This window comes from Rana temporaria, chromosome 3 (genome assembly GCF_905171775.1).
Source record: "Rana temporaria chromosome 3, aRanTem1.1, whole genome shotgun sequence".
NCBI lineage: Eukaryota > Metazoa > Chordata > Amphibia > Anura > Ranidae > Rana > Rana temporaria.
Genome location: NC_053491.1, coordinates 40,186,551 through 40,207,798, shown reverse-complemented (window position 1 = coordinate 40,207,798; position 21,248 = coordinate 40,186,551). Strand labels below are relative to the sequence as shown.

At 45.7% G+C, this 21,248-nt stretch overlaps 1 protein-coding gene across 1 annotated transcript in view; it reads right to left on the bottom strand.

The window, feature by feature from the left end:
- Positions 1–518: 518 nt before the first annotated feature.
- WDR93 (WD repeat domain 93) overlaps positions 519–21,248 on the bottom strand; it is a 130,267-nt gene continuing 109,537 nt past the window's right edge. Inside the window, exons 13-16 of the mRNA XM_040342418.1 lie at positions 15,411–15,471; positions 11,708–11,864; positions 5,980–6,142; positions 519–1,057 (exon numbers count right to left, since the gene is read on the bottom strand). Of these exons, the coding sequence (XP_040198352.1) occupies positions 955–1,057; positions 5,980–6,142; positions 11,708–11,864; positions 15,411–15,471 (484 nt within the window). The 3' untranslated portion in view covers positions 519–954. The remainder of the gene's footprint in view (positions 1,058–5,979; positions 6,143–11,707; positions 11,865–15,410; positions 15,472–21,248) is intronic.

Sequence of the window (21,248 nt, the reverse complement as noted above, 5' to 3'; positions counted from 1 at the left end):
GTTGTATTGCATTGCAGGTTGTATTGCATTGCAGGTTGTATTGCAGGTTGTATTGCATTGCAGGTTGCATTGCATTGCAGGTTGTATTGCATTGCATTTTATTGAATTGCATTGCAGGTTGTATTGCATTGCAGGTGGTATTGCATTGAATTGCATTGCAGGTGGTATTGCATTGAATTGCATTGCAGGTGGTATTGCATTGCAGGTGGTATTGCATTGCAGGTGGTATTGCATTGCAGGTGGCATTGCATTGCAGGTGGCATTGCATTGCAGGTGGTATTGCATTGAATTGCATTGCAGGTGGTATTGCATTGCAGGTGGTATTGCATTGAATTGCATTGCAGGTGGTATTGCATTGCAGGTGGTATTGCATTGCAGGTTGTATTGCATTTTACAGAAAATTACAGTGGCTGCAGATTGAAAAAGAAAGGTAATTTTTAATAACATTCCATTACAATAGGACTTGTGTTGCAATTGTATATGCAAATTTTTATATTTTAAATGTTTTTATTTGCTATTTTTTATATTTTAAATGTTTTTATTTGCTATTTTTTCCCCCCATGAAAGTGGAGTTACCTTTTACGTAAACCAACCCCAAAGTCACTATAAAGAATGAAGTAAAGCAGTTCTCAATTCTGATCTACAACATACTGTATACAGCCCCTTTGTCTTTTCTTCATTTTCTTACACAAATAGAGACACAAACAGTAAAAACACTGTATTCCTCTGGGGGGTCATCAGCTTTGGGGGTTGCTATGTCCTGGAACCCCTCAGTTCTTTTGAGTAAAACTTCCATAAATGGCAAAAGAAAGAACAAAGTTGTCTAAATGAAAGGTTTAGTATTCCAGTAGAAAAGCTATTTCGGGTTTATTTTTTTCCAGCTATCAGTCAATATTAGACATTTAGATGCAGTATTTCCATATGCACGGCACATTGCAAGCTTTTGCTCCATCATTATCTGCTCAGGGTGTCTCTGTGCATTAAATCAGATGCTTGTTTCCTTAGAAGAGACCAGGATTCTGAAATCTGCTTTCTCCGCTCTGGTAGAGTCTGTAGCCTAATAATAATAAAAAGAAAATAAGAGATGCTATACATTAAAATCATAATATTAATACAGTTTCCCTTCACATTGCAGTTTTCTTGCAGATGAGGCCTTGCATAGGATATATGCTATCAGGATGGAACATGGTCTCACATACTAGCAGGGCTTTTTTTCAGTGGGAACGCAGTTTCTGCACCTCCAGCACTAAGGGTCTATTGTTGCTGAAGAGGTCTATTGTTACCGGTGGGCAGTGGCGGCTGGCGGTTAAAATTTTTGGGGGGCGCAAACGAAACTTGCAATTGCAGCCTCACTGTGCCCATCAAATGCAGCCACTGGGCCCATCAAATGCAGCCACTGGGCCCATCAAATGCAGCCACTGGGCCCATCAAATGTCACTACTGTGCCATGCCATCAAACGCAGCCACTGTGCCATGCCATCAAACGCAGCCACTGTGCCATCAATTGTCACCATTGTGCCATGCCATCAAACGCAGCCACTGTGCCATCAATTGATGCCATCAAACGCAGCCACTGTGCCATCAATTGTCACCACTGTGCCATGCCATCAAACGCAGCCACTGTGCCATCAATTGTCACCACTGTGCCATGCCATCAAACGCAGCCACTGTGCCATCAATTGTCACCACTGTGCCATGCCATCAAACGCAGCCACTGTGCCATCAATTGTCACCACTGTGCCATGCCATCAAACGCAGTCACTGTGCCATCAATTGTCACCACTGTGCCATGCTATCAAACGCAGCCACTGTGCCATCAATTGTCACCACTGTGCCATGCCATCAAACGCAGCCACTGTGCCATGCCATCAAACGCAGCCACTGTGCCATGCCATCAAACTAAGCCACTGTGCCCTTTAATTGTCACCACTGTGCCCATTTTCGCCACTGTGCCCATTGATGCCACTGTGCCCATTGTCGCCACTGTGCCCATTGTCGCCGTTCTGCCCTGTAAAATGCCCCGCCCGGCACTTACCTTTCTGGGGGTCAGCCATCCTCCTTCCTTGTCCCTCGATGTCTTCTCCCGCCCTCGATGGCGCTTCAGCCAATCAGGCTTCCGGTAACCAGAACTGGTGAACCTGATTGGCTGAGACGCCTGTCTTTCTTATCTAAGGAACGCACACCCCGTACGTCCCTTAGATAAGTTTCCGGAAGCCTGAGGGCTGTACTCGGAAAGCCTATCAGAGCCGCGTGGCTCTGATAGGCACTTCCACACAGCCAACCAGCTGCCGTTATTCGGGTGGCCGGCGCTTAACATTCGGCCGTCTGAATAGTCGCGGCAGCAGCAACAATAACAGATTCATGCAATGCACTACCGGTGGGGGATCTATTGTTGCTTGGGGTGGGTCTTATACTGCTGGGGGTCAGTTGTTGCTGGAAGAGATCTACTGTTGCGGGAGGGGTCTATTGATGCTGGCTGTGAGAGATCTGTTGATGACAGGAGTCTCCTGGGGTTCTATTGTTACTGGCTGCAGGGGATCTATTGTAGTGCTTTTCTTGTTATCATTACCAAATTCCATACAAATTACAAAATAATACTTGGTTCTGTATCATCTAAAAACGGCAGTACTGGGAGGTGGGTAGGGGGTGAAACCAAGGAATGGCGCTCGTAGGTGGCTAGAGGCGGAAAAAAGAGGTGACTCAGAAAGGGGGAGTTTCTACACCTATTCTCTAAGAAAAAAAGCCCTGCATATCAGTGTGGTTTTTTATTGTATAACCTCTTCTGTTTGAATTATTTTTATTGTTTTCACATAAAATAGAAAAACTTTACAAACTTTCTTTTTTTTTTAAATCACCAATTATTATAAAATTCACACCAGTTCTTCATACATACAACATTGACATATACAAACTACATATTACAACATTACAAATAACAATTGTGCGGGTACAGAGATACGTCCATCCTTACGATACTACCTCTATATTGAAGGCTTTTAGGTTAGGGGTATACTCTTCTCTGCTCTCCCCCCCCCCCCATTGAGCCCCATAAGTTACCGAGAAAGGAAGAAAGGGAAAGAAAAAAAAAAAAAAAGGGAGGGAAGGAAAGTGATAAAGTGAAAAATTTTAAATGTTTTAAAAATTTAAAAAATTTAAAAAATTAAAAAGGGAAGTGAAAAAGTGAGAAATTTTTATTTTTTTTCTTATCTTTGTAAAAATAAAAAAAAGTTAAAGAAGGAGAAAGCGGGGGAGAGGGGGATTTTTCCAAGTACTTCCATATAGTCTGCACCTGCTTCTCCCCCTGCACCCAGCTCATTCCTTTGTATATGCGAGTGTCCTCAAGTGTGTCATTATTTTTAAGGAAGTGAGGTGGTGGACCTTCTGTCCCATATGTCATTTCATAATGTGTGAGGGGGAAAGAAAAAAAAAAAATTTCCTTTTCTTTTTTTTTTTCCCATTCCCCTTCTAGTTATCAACCTGCGGATCTTCTTCTCTCCCCATAATCTTCAGATACAACTGGGACTGTTTAAAGTGTGTCCATTTCCCCCAGGTTTCTTGGAATTTTGTTTCTGCCTCTTCTTGATAGCTTGTTCGCTCCTTCATTATTCTTATTTTATCTACCTCGCTAAGCCATTCTTTTATTCTTGGTGGATCCTTAGTTCTCCATTTTTTCGGGATTATTGCTTTTGCTGCATTTAGGAGGAATGGGGTGAGAGATGCTCTATATTCTTTCCTCTGACCTTCCATAGCATGAAACAAACACTTCCAGGGATCCAGTCCTATCTCTTTCCCTTCTATCTGTTTTATTAGCCCCAGTACCTCCCCCCAATATGTTTGAACCAATCTGCATTGCCACCAAATGTGAGCATGATTTCCTTCTTCCCCACACTCCCTCCTGTATAACCTCTTCTATAGTCTCCTGTATGATCGAGAAATTCAGCTCAGGTGCTAAACATCCAGATTTTATCCAGCTGTATGCCATTCCAGCTAAACATGATATAGATTCAGTCACTTAAAGCTTGGTACAAGCAAATAGACCTAAGGCCAAGCAAATTTCTTCCTGTGGTTGCAGGAAAGAAAATCGCTTGATTCCCTCATCAACACAGTGAGTGTGGATGGGAGAATTTCTCCAATGGACCCATTATGTTCCCCCATGGCCACTAGCAATAATTGCATGTAAAATCTGAGGCCCCGTACACACGTCCGAGGAACTCGACGGGCAAAACTCATCGTTTTGCTCGTCGAGTTCTGTGTGAAGCCGCTGAGGATCTCGGCGAGCCAACTTTCCTCATTGAACAACGATGAAATAGAGAACATGTTCTCTATTTGGCTCGACGAGGAACTCGTCGTCTTCCTCGGCCGAAAGTGTACACACGCCGGGTTTCTCGGCAGAATTCATGTGTACGGGGCCTGACAGGCTGGTTGTACCCAAGTTGATCGATCAACACATTCAACCTGCCCATACATGGTTTGAATCTCACTCGGTCCCTGCTGAACCCTTTTCCTGTTTTGGGAGAAGTGGAACAGTCTTCTATGCTCGGTCATGTCTTTTCAACTTTCTGGGACAATGATGAGTGTAGGGGTGCAGATTGGCGCTGATTGACTTTAGGCAGTCCCAGTGTGTTTGTTCGGGTGGCCCCCCGTTGAGAGAGATTTCAATACAGAAATAGCAAGACACAGAAACACGGTGTATCTGAAATCATTCTCTGACTTTACTGATAATATTAAGACAATTATATGCATTACAAAAAGGGGAGGGGAGGAAATACATTAATTTGGGTAAGAAAAAAATAATTATTATGTTGGCAATATGTGATTGGTTAATACAAATACTACGTGTTCTGTACTCGTTAAAAACAGACCTATTCATTAAAAAGGCTTAGTAAGTGAAAAACAACAGCTGCATAATATAATTGAAAAAGGAGGAAAGTACAAGGTAGGGAAAATATAGATAAAAAATAGATTCCAGTTCTAGCAATTAATAAGGAATGTCTCACATGTAATAGACTATATATAAAAACAACACCTGTGAGAACAATAACAAAAAGAAAGATACATTTCTACCCATTACTAAGGAATGTTTTGCATGTATAATCTTTTGTTCAGAGATAAAAACTACAAGAAATTATGTATGTGAGGCCTTTTAGAATTCTACTAAAATGAGTGAAATAACATTCACTCTGAAACTCTTAACCCCTTACAACCATATGTAACAGTTAAGGAAGGACCCTAGCTTCAGAACTTTAAACCCTAAGGCCCCATACACACGAGAGAATTTATCCGCGGATACGGTCCAGCGGACCGTTTCCACGAATAAATCCTCTCAAAGATTTCCGCAGATTTCTATGCGATGGAGTGTACACACCATCGCATTGAAATCCGCGCGGAAATCCTCTGGCGATGACGTGTCGCGCCGTCGCCGCGATTATGACGCAGCGACGGGCGCGACGCTGTCATATAAGGAATTCCACGCATGCGTCAAATCATTACGACGCGTGCGGGGAATCCCTTTGGACAGATGGATCCGGTGAGTCTGTACAGACGAGCGGATCCATCCGTTGGAATGGATTCTAGCAGATGGATTTGTTGTGCATGTCAGCAAATATCCGATCTGCTGGAATCCATCCCAGAGGAGATTTCTCCGCGGAAACAGATCCGCTGGCGTGTACACACCATAGGATCTATCCGCAGAAACCCATTTGCTGGGATTTATCTGCGGATGGATTCTATCGTGTGTATGGGGCCTTACAGTTAGGACATCATGCCTGCTCGGCTGTGGCAGCCAATCTAACATTGACAAAAGTACATTTTCCATGGAAGTAGAGAGTGGTTGACAATAGACTGCTATCTGGCAGGGGATTGAACCTCTATTTATTCCACCCAATACCGAAAACATAACATTTGGATTAAGTTGTGTTTTGTCATTCTGCTTTAATGTTAACAAGAACTTTCTTCTTTTTTTTTTTTTTATATCCTCACCTTGACTGTAACAGTAGTTTGCACTTTTGCTCCCACGGTAAATTTTCCGACAAATCCCCAACAGGTTTTGGTGTTTTTATTAACATGTTCAAACTGAAGACAAAGACTGAGCAACCGTCATTTTCTGCAGACAAAGTCTCTCCAGGTGTCACTTTCTCAGTACCTGTAAAATAAATAAAACATCACATCTAACAGCATGAAACGCCCTCTGGAAAATGGAAGCATCTCCATCCAGCTGTTTGTTTAAGATAAAATATAGTGTACGATCAGTGTGTTATTGATGCATTGTGTGTTTTAAAATGATTTATTATGTGACTTCTATTCTTTAACTTGCTAAATCTTACAAGGAGTTTGTTTTAACCACTTAAGGACCACCGCCTGTATATTTACAGCGGCAGCATGGCACGGACAGGCATAGGTACGTACAGGTACGTCCAGTGGCGTAGCGTGGGGGGGGCCAGGGGAGAGGTTGCCCCGGGCGCAACATTTAGAGGGGCGCAGCGGCAGGAGACTGTGAGCTCTTCCGCTTTGCTATGAGAAAGAAGTTGCGGTGCAGTCCCAGCTTAGCCTCCAGCGGTGACACTGACACAGCAGTGAGTAAATGTACACTGAAGACCATCCATGATGATCCCAGGGATTGTGACCGTGCAGAGACTGGGGGGGGGAAGGAGGAGGGCAGGTCAGTATAGGAATCAGGTAGGTCAGTGTAGTGGTCAGTATAGCAATCAGATAGGTCAGTTTAGTGGTCAGTGTGTGAATCAGGTAGGTTAGTATAGTGATCAGGTAGGTCGGTGTAGGAATCAGGTTGGTCAGAGTACTACTGTACTCAGGGCTTTTTTTCAGCGGGAACACAGGGGAACGCAGTTCCGGCACCTCCTGGACTGACTGTATGTAATGGCAAGGGGTGCTGTGGTGTGATGCAGGGTATTGATGCTCACTGCTGGGGGATCTATTCTAGCTGGAGGGGATCTATTTTTGCAGGGGGGTCTATTGTTGCTGGTGGGGGACCTATTGTTGCTGGGGGTGGGTCTTATGTTGCTGGGGGGTCAGTTGTTGCAGAAAGAGATCTACTGTTGGGGGATGGGGTCCATTATTGATGGCTCCAGGAGAGTTTATTAAGGCTGGTTGTACTGAGTCTATTGTTGCTGGGGTTGGATTTTTTTGTGGGTGGTCCATTGTTGTTAGGGGGATCTATTGTTTCTGGCTGCAGGGGATCGATTTTACTGATTTTCTTGATATCATTACCAAATTTCATACAAACTTCTTAGCACCACAAAATGATACATGGTTCTGTATTGTCTAAAAGGCGTGGTACTGGGAGCTAGGTATGGGATGGAACCAAGGGACGGTGCTCGGAGGTGGGTAGGGACAAGGAAGAGGGGTGACTCAGAAAGGGGGAGTTCCTGCACCTATTGTCTGAGAAAAAAAGCCCTGACTGTACTAGTGGAAGGGACTCAGAGAGTGCTAAAAATCTGTGGGTTAGGGGGCGCAAATCTCTTGCCCTGCCCCGGACGCTGACAACCCACGCTACGCCACTGGGTACGTCCCCTTTAAGATGCCGCCGTGTGCTCGCGTCCCTGCCACCTACTCAGTGAGTCTGACCACGGGTCCCGTGGACTTGATCGCCTTGGGGATACCCACGATCGTCTCACGGAGAGATAGAGCGGGGAGATGCTTAGGTAAACAAGAATTTCCCCGCTCTGCCTAGTGACAATGACAGTGATCACCGCCTTCCTGTAATCGGAAGCCGTAATCACTGTCTCCCTACAGTTAGAAGCACTCATCAGGGCACACTTAACCTCTACAGCGCCACCTAGTGGTCAACCCCTTCACTGCCATTTTCACAGTAATCAGTGCATTTTTATAGCGCATACGCTGATCGCAGCGCTGATCGCTGTAAAAATTACAATTGTCCTAAAAATGTGTCAAAAGTGTCCGATGTGTCCGCCATTATGTCGCAGTCACAATAAAAATCGCTGATCAACCCTAATTCATGTGAAAAAAAAAGTTATTAATAAAAATGCTTTAAAACTATCCCCTATTTTGTAAACACTTTACTTTTGCGCAAACCGATCAATAAACGCTTATACGTATCGGCCTAAACTGAGGGAAAAAAAAAAAGTTTTTATATATTTTTTGGGGATATTTATTATAGCAAAAAGTAAAAATTATTGTTTTTCTTTTCCAAATTGTAGCTCTATTTTTGTTTATAGCGCAAAAAATAAAAACCGCAGCGGTGATCAAATACCACCAAAAGAAATCTCTGTTTGTGGGGAAAAAAGGACATCAATTTTGTTTGGGTACCACGTCCCACGACCGCGCAATTGTCAGTTAAAGCAACGCAGTGCCGAATCGCAAAAAGTGAAAACTCCCGGGCTGAAGTGGTTAATCATAGACTTGCATTGAGAGAACCAGAATACGAGTGCCGCTGACTTGTCCTGAATGTTCCACTATGGGGGAAGTTCCTGCACTGACTGCGCAGGCGCAAACTTCCCGACGGAAATCCCCGAACCTCGCCCGGCATCCAGGCTCATTCTTTAACATCCCCGTGGATTGGAGGATGTTAAAAAAAGAGCCAGGAGGCCGAGCGAGCGAAGCGAGCCGTCCGAGCGCAGCGAGGACGTGAGGCCGACTGGCCACTTTCCTCTAAGTCCACGTCGCCCTGGATGCCGGCCGCCGTTCGGGGATTTCCGTCAGCAAGTTTGCACCTGCGCAGTGCTTGAAGGAACTTTCCCGATGGCTGGAACCATCTCTGCACCTCAGTTCGCGCATGCGCTGGAACTTCCATGATACATGGAACCAGCACGGCAGATCACCGCCACTGTGCAGCAGGAAGCTCTGTAGTGAAGAAATATGGGTGCAATTGATCTGCCTGGACTCCATTTGCAAGAGCACGGTACTCTGACATTCCGAAACTTTTCTGGCGAGCAAAGTAAATAGTGATTGAATGATTACAGAGTACATTGTGTGAATTGGGAACTTCTAGTGCTTGTATATGGTTATTATCACTGCACATAGGTCAGCATCTGCTTCCTAGCCCGAGATGATGGCTTAGCGATGACAGTCATGTCAGTCCCGGTGGCTGGAAAGTTCTGGCTGTCTTACTCTTAACACGTGTGGACTTTTTAGATCATTTCTCTGCTGCTGCCTCTCACCTACTAACTTGTTACAAAATGACATTCTTTGAGTGATTATTAGGTGCGAGGAGAGTCCGTGGCAGATAAATGACATCAGTCTTCTAAAAAACTCCTCTCAGGCACAGTCACAGCAATTAATAAACTGATTTTTAACCTCCCTGGCGGTATGATTTCTTCTGGTTTTAGATGCTGAAAGCGGTACCATTGTTTTGCATGGAAATTTGGCGTTTTTTATTGTAGGCCTGTAATTCTTAGGAATAACTCACTTAAATCTGTCCAAACAAGAGTCTAGTAGGCATCCCCGGTATGATAAAGTTTGAAACACAAAATCATAAATTATAATATAATAAATAACTATAAATAATTATAACAAATAATAATGTAATTATAATAAAAATGAATCAATAATGTAATCAAATGAAAAACACAGAAATTTGCTCAGTTGCAGAATTGTCGCTGTCATTACTTTCAGTGTTTGATGATGAATTTCCCCACAAATCGCTATCGCTCAATTCTGCAAGTGATTCGAATTTATTATCGCCGTTTTCTAGCTGCTCTAAAAGCACTTTTGATGTAAAGGGACACTTTTGGATACCTGACAGTTTTGAAACTTTTTGGGGACCAGGGGCACTAATACAGTAATCAGTGCTAAAAAAATATGCACTGTAACTGTACTAATGACACTGGCAGGGAAGGGGTTAACATCAGGGACGATCAAGGGGTTAACTGTATCAATGTGGGGTATGAATTTACTAGATGAACAGAGTGCTCCATGTTCCTGGTTATTAGGAACACAAGATCACTCTGTTCATCTGTGACAGAATGGCAGTCTGCCTTGTTTACATAGACAGACCACCGTTCTATATCTGTGGGGAGCGATCGCAAGTGGCCGGCAGACATCGCTTCCATCGGACCGCTGATTGGATCCCCCTCTGTCCAATCAGGACTGTATGATACGTTAAATACAGTTCTGTAAGCAACACTTTATTTTCTGGCAGTGCCCCTCCCGAGACTAGACTCTGGATCCGCCCCTGGCCTGGAAGGATTTATTTTCAGTTTTTCTTTTTTTCATGCAACAGGCCACTTTCACACTGAGGCGTTGGCCACGTTGACGCTTTATCATCATCTTAGTGGTGCTTTTCGGCCGCTACCGGGGGTTAAAAGCGCCCGCAAATCGCCGCTGCCAAAACACTTTACAGTGCTGGCCATTGATTTCAATGGCAGGGGTAATTTAGGAGCTGTGTGTACACCACTCACGCACCGCCCGAAAGATTATGCTTGCAGGACTTTTTTTTTCCTGTCCTACATGCGCACCGCCCCAGTGTAAAAAGCACCCAGGCTTTCACACTCGGGCTGCAGAAGAGGCAGTTTACAGGTGCTTTTTAGGCGCTATTTTTAGTGCAAAAACCCCAGGTCCCTTTTGGGTCCCTCTACAGTACTCCTGGCCCCTCCCTCCTGTGAAGTGTCCCCACAGCAAGCAGCTGGCTATGGGGGTACCCGAGCCAAGCCGCTGCTCTGTGTATCCATTCAGACATGGAGTCGTGGCTCGGCCCCGCCTCCCCTCTCTTCTCATTGGCTCACTGACTTCAATTGACAGCAGTGGGAGCCAATGGTGCCTGCTGTGTGTCTGAGCCAATCAGTAGGGAGAATCCTGAACAGCTGAGTCTCTCATGCAACATCGCTGGATCGAGATGGGGCTCAGGTATTTGGGGTGCTGCACGCAAAAGACTCGCACCCCAGCACCCCCTAAATACTCTGAACTCAGTCTCAGTCCAGCACTGTGCACATCTGGCACATCTGCAGCAACTCTTCTCCTGTCTTCTGACTCTCACAGGCTTGGCTGAGAGTTTCTGTCAATCAAAACCTGTGAGCAGCAAGCAGGGGAGAGCCAGGATCTTGGCGGCAAAACCATTACACAGGAGCAGGTAAGTATGAGGTTTGTCGTTTTAAAAAAAAAAAAAAAATCAATCTTTACAATCACTTAGACCCCGTACACACGAGAGGATACATCCGCTGAAAAATCTCAGCGGATCGGTTTCAGCGGATAGATCCCCTGGTGTGTACGTTCCAGCGGATATTTGTCCGCGGATATTTCCGTATTCCAGCAAATAAAAATTTGTCGACATGCTTACAAATCTATCCGCTGGAATCGGGAAACCAGCGGATCGATCCGGTGGTCTGTACAGACTCACCGGATCGATCCGTCCGAACCCATCCCTCGCATGCGTCGTAATGATTCGACGCATGCGTGGATATCCTTATATGACAGCGCTGCGCACGTCGCCGTGTCATCATCGCGGCGACGGCGCGACACGTCACCGCGATGGGAATTCGGCGCGGATTTCAATCCGATGGTGTGTACACTCCATCGGATTAAAATCCACCGAGGATTTATCCGCGGACCGTATCCGCGGATCAATCCTATCGTGTGTACCAGGCCTAAGTGAAATCTGCAGATTTACAAATGCTTTTTGAAATTATATTGACATATTAGATTTAAATCGAGTAGCTTTACATACTTTAAAACAGCACAAGATGAATCAAAATCAATATGAATGATCTGATATAGGCATGTGAAGTATATTATTTACCTTTAAGAAAAAGGCTGAGATTCTCTGTATCAAGAGAATAAACTGGCTGCCACGGACTTGCCAGCATATGAGTTGCTGGCAGGCCAAATTGGCAAACTGGTTCACATCTGGAAACATTGAAAAGCTCCACTGTACTGTTCCAATAATGTAAAAGCACCTATAATACAGGAATGTTATTATGTGTCAGCAAGCTCGGCCAAATATCATTCATTCAATGCTACTCACATTATATATAGACCAACAGAAAATGTATATCTAGTATAAAAAAATAACTACATTCTTGCTTAAAAATGTATTAGATATTCACAGCTATCAATAAAATGCCTTTGCTTTAAAGTACAGTGCATCTAAATTCAAAACTTTTTTTCCCCATTTTGGATGGAAAAAGTAAGGCCCAGATTCACGTAGATCGGCGCATCTTTGAGCGGGCGTAACGTATCCCATTTACGTTATGCCTCCGCAACTTAGACGGGCAAGTGCAGTATTCTCAAAGCAGTTGCGGCGGCGTAGCGTAAATAGGCCAGCGTAAGCCCGCCTAATTCAAATGTGGAACAGGGGGGCGTGTTTTATGTAAATGTTATGTGACCTGACGTGATTGACGCGCCATCCGTGGAATATCCCAGTGTGCATTGCTCCAAAGTAATCCGCAAGGACGTATTGGTTTCGATGTGAACTTAAATTATGTCCAGCCCCATTCACGCATCGACTTACGCAAACGACGTAATAGAATTTTCAAATTTTGTCGCGGGAAGGACGGCCATACTTAACATTGGTACGCCGCATATACGCCTCATATAGCAGGGGTAACTTTACGCCGGGAAAAGCCTAACGTAAACGGCGTATCTGTACTTCTTCGGCTGGGCGTACGTTCGTGAATTCGCGTATCTAGCTGATTTACATATTTCTATGCGTAAATCAGCGTACACACCCCTAGCGGCCAGCGTAAATATGCAGTTACGATACGACGGTGTAAGACACTTACGCCAGTCGAATCTAAGGGAAATCTATGCGTAACTGATTCTTATAATCAGGCGCATAGATACGACGGCTCAGACTCAGAGATACGACGGCATATCTGGAGATACGCCGTCGTATCTCCTTTGAGAATCTGGGCCTAAGTTTTCTTTGTCATCTATTTCCAATTTGGAAAATCTTCATTTGTTTCCTGTCTTGAACACACAAGAGGAAGTAAGAGAAAATGTTTCCAAAGTGAAACATGGTTCTAAAGTCTGATACCCTCTTTTTAGAGGCACCCAGCTCCCACTTCCTCCTGGGGCTCCGCAACACCAGAAGGAATTTCACCTCTCCCTCCCTCCTTGCAATCTTCTGGGACACAGGTCCCAGAAGATTGCCCTGCCATTCACATCGCGTCTCACGTGCGCAGTGTGTGCCACAGCCGGGTGTCCACAGTAGGAATGCCGGTGCTGTGGAGAGGATGGGTGAGGATCGGGCCTTCGTACGCTCACATGGCTGGACCGTAGAACAGGTGACACTTTTTGTAGCTGCTGACGTTAATTTAATTTTTTCCGGCAAAACTCTGCTTTAAGTTAATAAAATCTTCTGCATGCAGCACCCCCCCATACTTACCTGAGCCTGATCTTGATACAGCGATGTGCACAAGGGCAGAGGCTCTCTCTGCTCTCTGCCTCCTCATTGGCTCAGAGACAGCAGTGGGAGACAATGGTTCCTGTTGCTGTCACTCTCAACCAGAGAGGGAGCAGTGGGCAGGGCCAAGTCCCGCTGTCTGTGTCAATAGACACAGACAGTGAGGCTTGGTAATGAACACAACATGAACACAAAAGAAGAGAGCGCAAAGCTATGTACAGGGGCAAGAGAGTGAGGACGTCACACAGTTGACATGACAGCGCGTTTCGGAGGCATGGCCTCAGGTCAGGCCCAGAGGAAGGAGGCCATGCCTCAGAAATGCGTTGTCATGGCAACTGTGTGACGTCCTCACTCTCCTCCCCCCTGTATCCTGCTCGTGTGGGTTTCCTGTGTATCCTCGAAGAGCAGCGCCGGCTTGACGGGACACAAGTGTATTGAGATCTGCCCGTCGAGCGTGGTGCTGGATAGCCTCGAATGTGCTGCCAGGATCCGGGCAGCTAGGTTGAACATCCATGGCCCCTTCCCCTTTCGGGATCTAGAGGTGGTTATAGGCGTGCGGCCACAGTGGAATTCTTATGCTGCATCTATCTTCACACAATGTGAGTTTGACAATTGTAGTGTTTTTAACTTTACAAAATTAAAGCCGAGATACACTAGGGCGTTCCTGCCACCCAGAGGATCCATAGAGAGCAGCAGCACCTTTTGACTTGTCTAATGATCACTAATAGCCAGCTGGAGGCAGGGCCGGCCCTACCATGGGACCCGATGGTACCATTGTACCAGGCGGCACTTTAAGGGGGGCGGCAAATTGCCACCCGCCCGCCATCCCATTCTGCCAGCTCCTCTCTCCACTCCACTGTGGGGCTAATTGCCGCCCCACCGCTCCTCCCGTTCCGCTCTCCACTCCACTGTGGGGCCAATTGCCGCCCCACCACTCCTCCCGTTCCGCTCTCCTCTCCACTGTGGGGCTAATTGCCGCCCGCCTCACCGCTCCTCCCGTTCCGCTCTCCTCTCCACTGTGGGGCTAATTGCATGAATAGAGCCATAACAGGTCCTTTTTATACTCCTATACATGTAAACAACCATAACAGGTCCTCTTTATACTCCTATATACATGTATAGAGCCAGGATAGGTCCACTTTAGTTATCATGATATAAAATAATGGATGTGGGGGCATTTTGGTGGGCGTAATTTTTTTTTGGGGGGGGGGGGGGCAGCATTTCATTCTTGGTACCAGGCAGCACAATGTCTTGGGCCGGCACTGGCTAGAGGGCTACACCAAACTGTTGCTCAGCCCACCTGCTAGTTTTTTCTTTTGTGTGTATTGTTTGTCTTGGTAATGAGCCTGCATGAGTGCCCCCATAGCAAGCGGCTTGGCAGGGGGAGGAGCCAAAAGTGCCAGCAGGGGACCCAAGAGGAGGATCAGGGCTGCTCTGCGCAGAGCAGGTAGGTATAACATGTTTAACGAAAAGAAAATAAAGAAAAATGTACGTTTATACAGCTGTCACCTAAACAGATATTCCTATTAGAAGGTTTTCCCTCCCCTATAAAGTAGGCCTTGCATTGTACACATTTTGTCCAGTTCCTGAACAATTGGGTGAAATTCGCTCTGTGGGTGGTCCTGTGGGCAAACTACCGCATGACATCGATGTCGGCCCCCTGACGGCGATCGCTTGGTCCTGGCGCCTCAATCCTCACTAAGGAAAACAGGCAGTGAAGCCTTACGGCTTCACTGCCCGTTTCCTACTGCACATGCGCGACTCGCGTGGCGCTTTGTGAATGGGCGGCTGCCTCCTGGGATACACACAGTTCCCAGAAGGCAGCGTGCCCCATTCACCAGAAGACACCGTGACGAGGAAGAAGACCACCGTGGTGGAGGAAGAGGCAGAAGAGTTAGTTCTGCATAGCAACTGCCCTTTCTGGTGAGTATAAAAAACAAAATTAAATTTATTTATTTATTTTGGGGGGGGAAGAAAAAAATCATGGTGGAACTCCACTTTAATGTCATAAAATGTCATAGAAGCTCAGTGAAATAGATCAAAAATATATTTTTTTTAAAGAGAATTCCAACATTATTGAATGTATATAAAATCTTACCATACTTGGAAGGGAGTGGATGGGAGACACTGCACTGATCTGGTTATCGGAGGTGCCAGTACTTTGGAAAAACAATATTGGAGATAAAAAGATATGTTAATCTACCAGTAGATAGAAAGCAATCCTGTCACCTGTAAATCTGTTTTAGAATAGCTTGAAATGCCACCTTTAGGCCTACAATACATTGGAGATTAGGTTATGTTTATCAATTAAACCAGTGTTTCTCAACTCCAGTCCTCAAGGCGCCCCAACAGGTCATGTTTTCAGGCTTTCCATTATTTTGCACAGGTGATTTGATCAGTTTCACTGCCTTAGTAATTACCACAGCCATTTCATCTGAGGGAAATCCTGAAAACATGACCTGTTGGGGCGCCTTGAGGACTGGAGTTGAGAAACACTGAATTAAACAATAAAACTAAAAAATCATATTTAATTGGTGGCTGAATCCTGTAGTCATTGGCGTCTACATCCTCCTCGTTGTGTTATACGGAGCCGGCCAATGATTGTGTGTTTGTGTTATCCCTTAATAGTCCCTGTCTGTACATGACTTGTAGTTGACTGGTAGTAAAGCACTATGTGCAGTGGTTTTTCTTTTTACATACATATGGCTGAATAGAGTCACTATCAGAAGTACAGTAATAGCAAGAAGTGAAGCTGGCCAGTCATACCATAAGACCCCATACACACTATACAGTAGGTGACCGCGATATTGTGTCAATCTTGCTCCCTTTCTCCGCGAGATTGACCACCTACGAGCCCGTGACGGGAGCCAGTGCTGAGCCGGCTTGCCGCAATAGGAAAATGCCGTCATAGAAGCGACGGGGATCCGACTTGGATTCCCGCCAATTCTAGCCATGGCGTTTGGTATGAATCATGAGGGGAAACTCCACGCTAAATTTTAAATTAAAAAAACGCATGGGTCCCCCTCAGGGGCATACCAGGCCCTTAGGTCTGGTATGGATTGTAAGGAGAATCCCCTATGCCGAAAAAACGGCATGGGGGTTTCCCCACAATCCATACCAGACCCGTATCCAAGCACGCTGCCCGGCCCGTCAGGAAAGGAGTGGGGATGAGCGAGCACCCCCCCCCTCCTGAGCCGTACCAGGCCACATGCCCTCAACATGGGGGGGTTGGGTTCTCTGAGGCAGGGGGCGCCCTGCGGCCCCCCCCACCCCAAAGTACCCTTTCCCCATGTTGATAAGGACAGGGCCTCTTCCTGACAACCCTGGCCGTTGGTTATCGGGGTCTGCTGGCGGGGGGCTTATCGGAATCTGGGAGCTCTCTTTAATAAGGGGGCCCCCAGATACCGGCCCCCCCACCCTAGGTGAATGAATATGGGGTAAATCGTACCCCTACCCATTCACCTGGAAGCAAAGTGTCAATAAAATAAACACACAACACGGGGTTTTAAAATAATTTATTAGCCAGCTCCGGGGGGGTCTTCTCCACTCTCCGGGGGGTCTTCACCACTCTCCGGGGGGGTCTTCTTCCATCTTCTCCGCTCTCCGCTGTCGTCTCGGCGCTCCCCGGTTCTTCTCCCGCTTGCTCTCCAGTGCCTTCTTCGGGACTGGCCGCCGCTATTTTCTTTGTAGCTCTTTTACTAGCGGCGGCGCAACCCGTTCTTCTTTGCCGTCTTCTGCCTTCTTCTTTTCTTCCTATGTTGATGCAACGCTTCCTCCCGCTGTAATGCCGGGTGCGCGGCTCGCACCGATTTATATAGGCCTCTTATGACGTCACAGTCCCATCATACTCCGGGACCCACGGAGCATGATGGGACTGTGACGTCATAAGAGGCCAATATAAATCGTGCGAGCCGAGTACAGACCCCCCCGGGCGAGTGGTGAAGACCCCCTGGATGAGCGGAGAAGACCCCTGGAGCTGGCTAATAAATTATTTTAAAACCCTGTGTTGTGTGTTTATTTTATTGACACTTTGCCTCCAGGTGAATGGGTAGGGGTACGATGTACCCCATATTCATTCACCTAGGTGCCATCGTGCTGGAAACACCGTCTCGGCGACAGGTACTGTACAACTTTTGTTGTCCGATTTCTTTTAGATTTACCAAAACCATGTAGTGTAAGGGACTGCCTGATTGCATACAAATTGAAAGTGTTTAGGTTTGACCTCATATTATATTGGTTTTGGTAAAGCTAAAATAATAAATCTACAGAAAATTGTATAGTGTGTATCCAGCTTTACCCTAGGAACAGGAAAAGATCTATCTCAGTCCCCTAAGGTGGGACACAAGCGAATTGTGACCCTACTAAAGTGTAAGGTCATAACCTTAAGGTGAAAGTCCATCCAATAAAGGGGCACATATTGCATGCATTTTTTTTTGCACAAAGTGGTGAATAAATACTGCAAGTTGAACACTGGAGAACGATTTTTTTTTTTTTTAATATTTATTTGGTTCCTTTAGGCCCCTTTTACACAAGAGTATTTCAGGCAGTACAGCACTAAAAATAGCGCATAAATAACGCCTGAAATAATCCTGCCCCAGCATTCTCAATGTGAAAGCCCGAGAGCTTTCACACTGAGGCGATGCCCTGGTGGGAGAAAAAAAAATCTCCTGCAAGCAGCATCTTAGGAACGGTGAGAGGAGCGGTATGTATACCGCTCCTTCACCACTCCTTCCCATTGAAAACAATGGGACACCGCGGTAATACCGCCGGCAATGCACCTCTGCAAAGGTGCTTTGCCAGCGGTATTAACCCTTTTTCGCCTGCTAGCAGGGGTTAATACCGCACCGCTAGCGGCCGAATACAGTCGCAATTCCGACGGTATAGCGCCGCTAAAAATAGCGGCACTATACCGCCACCGCACATACTGCCCCAGTGTGAAAGGGGCCTTATCATAATTTTTTCTGCATTTTTTTTTAATCTGTACATTACCAAGTATAATTAGTGCTCTATTTTTCTAGGCAGATTTCTATAAAGTTTTCAACCCAGTAGATGTAGTTGCCAGGAGGTATCTTACTTTGCATTAAAGGGGTTGTAAAGGTTAATTTTTTATTTTCTAATTAGGTTCCTTTAAAGGGGTTGTAAAGGTAAATGTTTTTTCACCTTAATGCATCCTATGCATTAAGGTTAAAAAAGCATCCGACGGTAACTTGTCCTTCGGTTCCCAGCCTGGCCGTTGATTGGCTAGGCTGGACGGATTAATAGCAGCGCCGCTATTGGCTGGCGCTGCTGTCAATCACGTCCGATGATGCGGCGTGCTGGGGGCGTGGCTGAATGATACAGTCGGCAGCTATGCCTGCCGCTGTATCACGGGAGTGTGCCCGCAAAAGCTTTCCACCATGCAAGCTCGCTCGCATGAAAGTGGAAAGATTTTGCGAGGAGGAGCCGAGACAGCAGCCGAGAATTTTTGCCTTTAGTGTTCCTTTAAGCTAGTGCATTGTTGGTTCACTTACCTTTTCCTTCCATTTCCCTTCTAAATGTTTTTTTTCTTTGTCTGAATTTCTCACTTCCTGTTCCTCCTCAGTAAGCTTGCCCCATCATCTGAGCCGTTCTGGCTGGGGGTTAGTCAGCCAGAACAGCTTACTGAGGAGGAACAGGAAGTGAGAAATTCAGACAAAGAAAAAAAAAACATTTAGAAGGGAAATCGAAGGAAAAAGGTAAGTGAACCAACAATGCACAAGCTTAAAGGAACCTATTTAGGAAAAAAACAAAAAAAAACAACCTTTACAACCCCTTTAAACCTGTAGTTTAATATACTTTTATTTTGACATTCCAGGTTCCTCTCTTCCCTCATCAACATGCTAATTAAATGTTTAACCACTTGAGGACCGCCACACGACTATATACGTCGACAGAATGGCATGGCTGGGCACAAGGGAATACATGTACGTCCCCTATAAGAACCCAGTCTTGGGACGCGCAGCGCGCGGGCAGCGGCACGCTCGCGACCCGGTCCTCTTCTCAGTGGCCGTCCCCGCTGGAATAGATGACCCGGTGTCCCGATCGCCTCTGGTGTCCCGCGATCGGGTCACAGAGAGTAAGAACGGGGAGAGGTAAGTGTAAACAAACCTCTCCCCGTGCTTCCTAGTGTGGCTGTCACTGATCGTCTGTTCCCTGTGTTAGGGAACGACAATCAGTGACGTCACACGCACAGCCACGCCCCCTACAATAAGAACACTCCCTTAGGGCACACTTAACCCCTACAGCGCCCCCTCCTGGTTAACCCCTTCGCTGCCAGTGTCATTTTTACAGTAATCAGTGCATTTTTATAGCACTGTTCGCTGTAAAAATGACAATGGTCCCAAAATAGTGTCAAAAGTGTCTGAAATGTCCGCCATAATGTCGCAGTCACGAAAAAAAATCGATGATCGCCGACATTACTGGTAAAAAAAAAATTATTAATAAAAATGCAATAACTTATACTGACAAATAAGTGGGCTGATCTTCCTCTTCAATACTGTGTCACTGTCTAGGAACAAAGATGCAGAAAACAAGTCAAAATCATCTATACTTGTTTTAGATCAGTGACTAAAGAGAATTGAAGACAGGAGATCCACATGAAAAGGGCCAGTTATATATGGATCCTGCAAAAGACTCTGTCATGCCTTCATTAAATAAGGCTCATATATAGCCAGATTCAGGTAGGGCGCCGCATCTTTAAGGCGGCGTAGCGTATCGTATTTACGCTACGCCGCCTTAAGTCAGAGAGGCAAGTACTGTATTCACAAAGCACTTGCCTCCTAATTTACGGCGGCGTAGCGTAAATGGGGCCGGCGTAAGCGCGCCTAATTCAAATGAGGATGAGGGGGCGTGTTTTATGGAAATGATTGGTGACCCGACGTGATTGACGGTTTTTACGAACTGCGCATGCGCCGTCCGTGTACATATCCCAGTGTGCATTGCTCCAAAGTACGCCGCAAGGACGTATTGGTTTCGACGTGAGCGTAAATTACGTCCAACCCCATTCACGGACGACGTAAAATTTTCAAATTTCGACGCGGGAACGATGGCCATACTTAACATTGGCTAGGCCAACTATTTGTTGGAATAACTTTACGCCGGAAAACGCCTTACGTAAATGGCGTATCTTTACTGCGACGGGCGCACGTACGTTCGTGAATCGGTGTATCTAGTCATTTACATATTCTACGCCAAACTCAACGGAAGCGCCACCTAGCGGCCAGCGGAAAAATTGCACCCTAAGATACGACGGCGCAGGCCGTCGTATCTTAGCTAGGTTCAAGTGTATCTCAGTTTGAGCATACACTTAAACTTACGACGGCTTTGATTCCGAGTTACGTCGGCGTATCTACTGATACGCCGGCGTAACTTTTTGTGAACCTGGCTAATAGCCTTCATTGACTTTAGTTAGTTTGAATTAAATCAATGCTGCCATCTAATATACATTTTGTTTAACTGCACCATTTCCATTCAATTCAGTTAGTTAGAATAGCTGGTTAGTTTTGGTCCATGCAAGCCTCCGTATTTCCTTCCCAGAATGCTTTGCACCATCTTCAGGTCTTTCTTTCCATTTTCTCCTTGGAAGCAAGCACATGTCTGCTGAGTTCTATCCCACGTTAGCCATACCGATCCATCTCCGGTACGTTTATCTTTGTGTCTCTAGCTAGGTAGTTAGGGATGCTCTAATTGTGAGATTATTTACTAATTGTACTTATTTATATCTGTTTCAGTTTTACTCTATCTTGTACTAATAAAAGTTCATAAGGATTCTGTAATCAGTGTGCCCGAATACACATCAGTCACGTGTAGTGAGGGGCATAACAGACTCCAACCTGGATTGCAAGCAATGGCAGCTCAGATTTGGCAAAGGCTGTGAAGATCTGATAGACAAGTGGAAAAAGATGTAAATCATGACGAG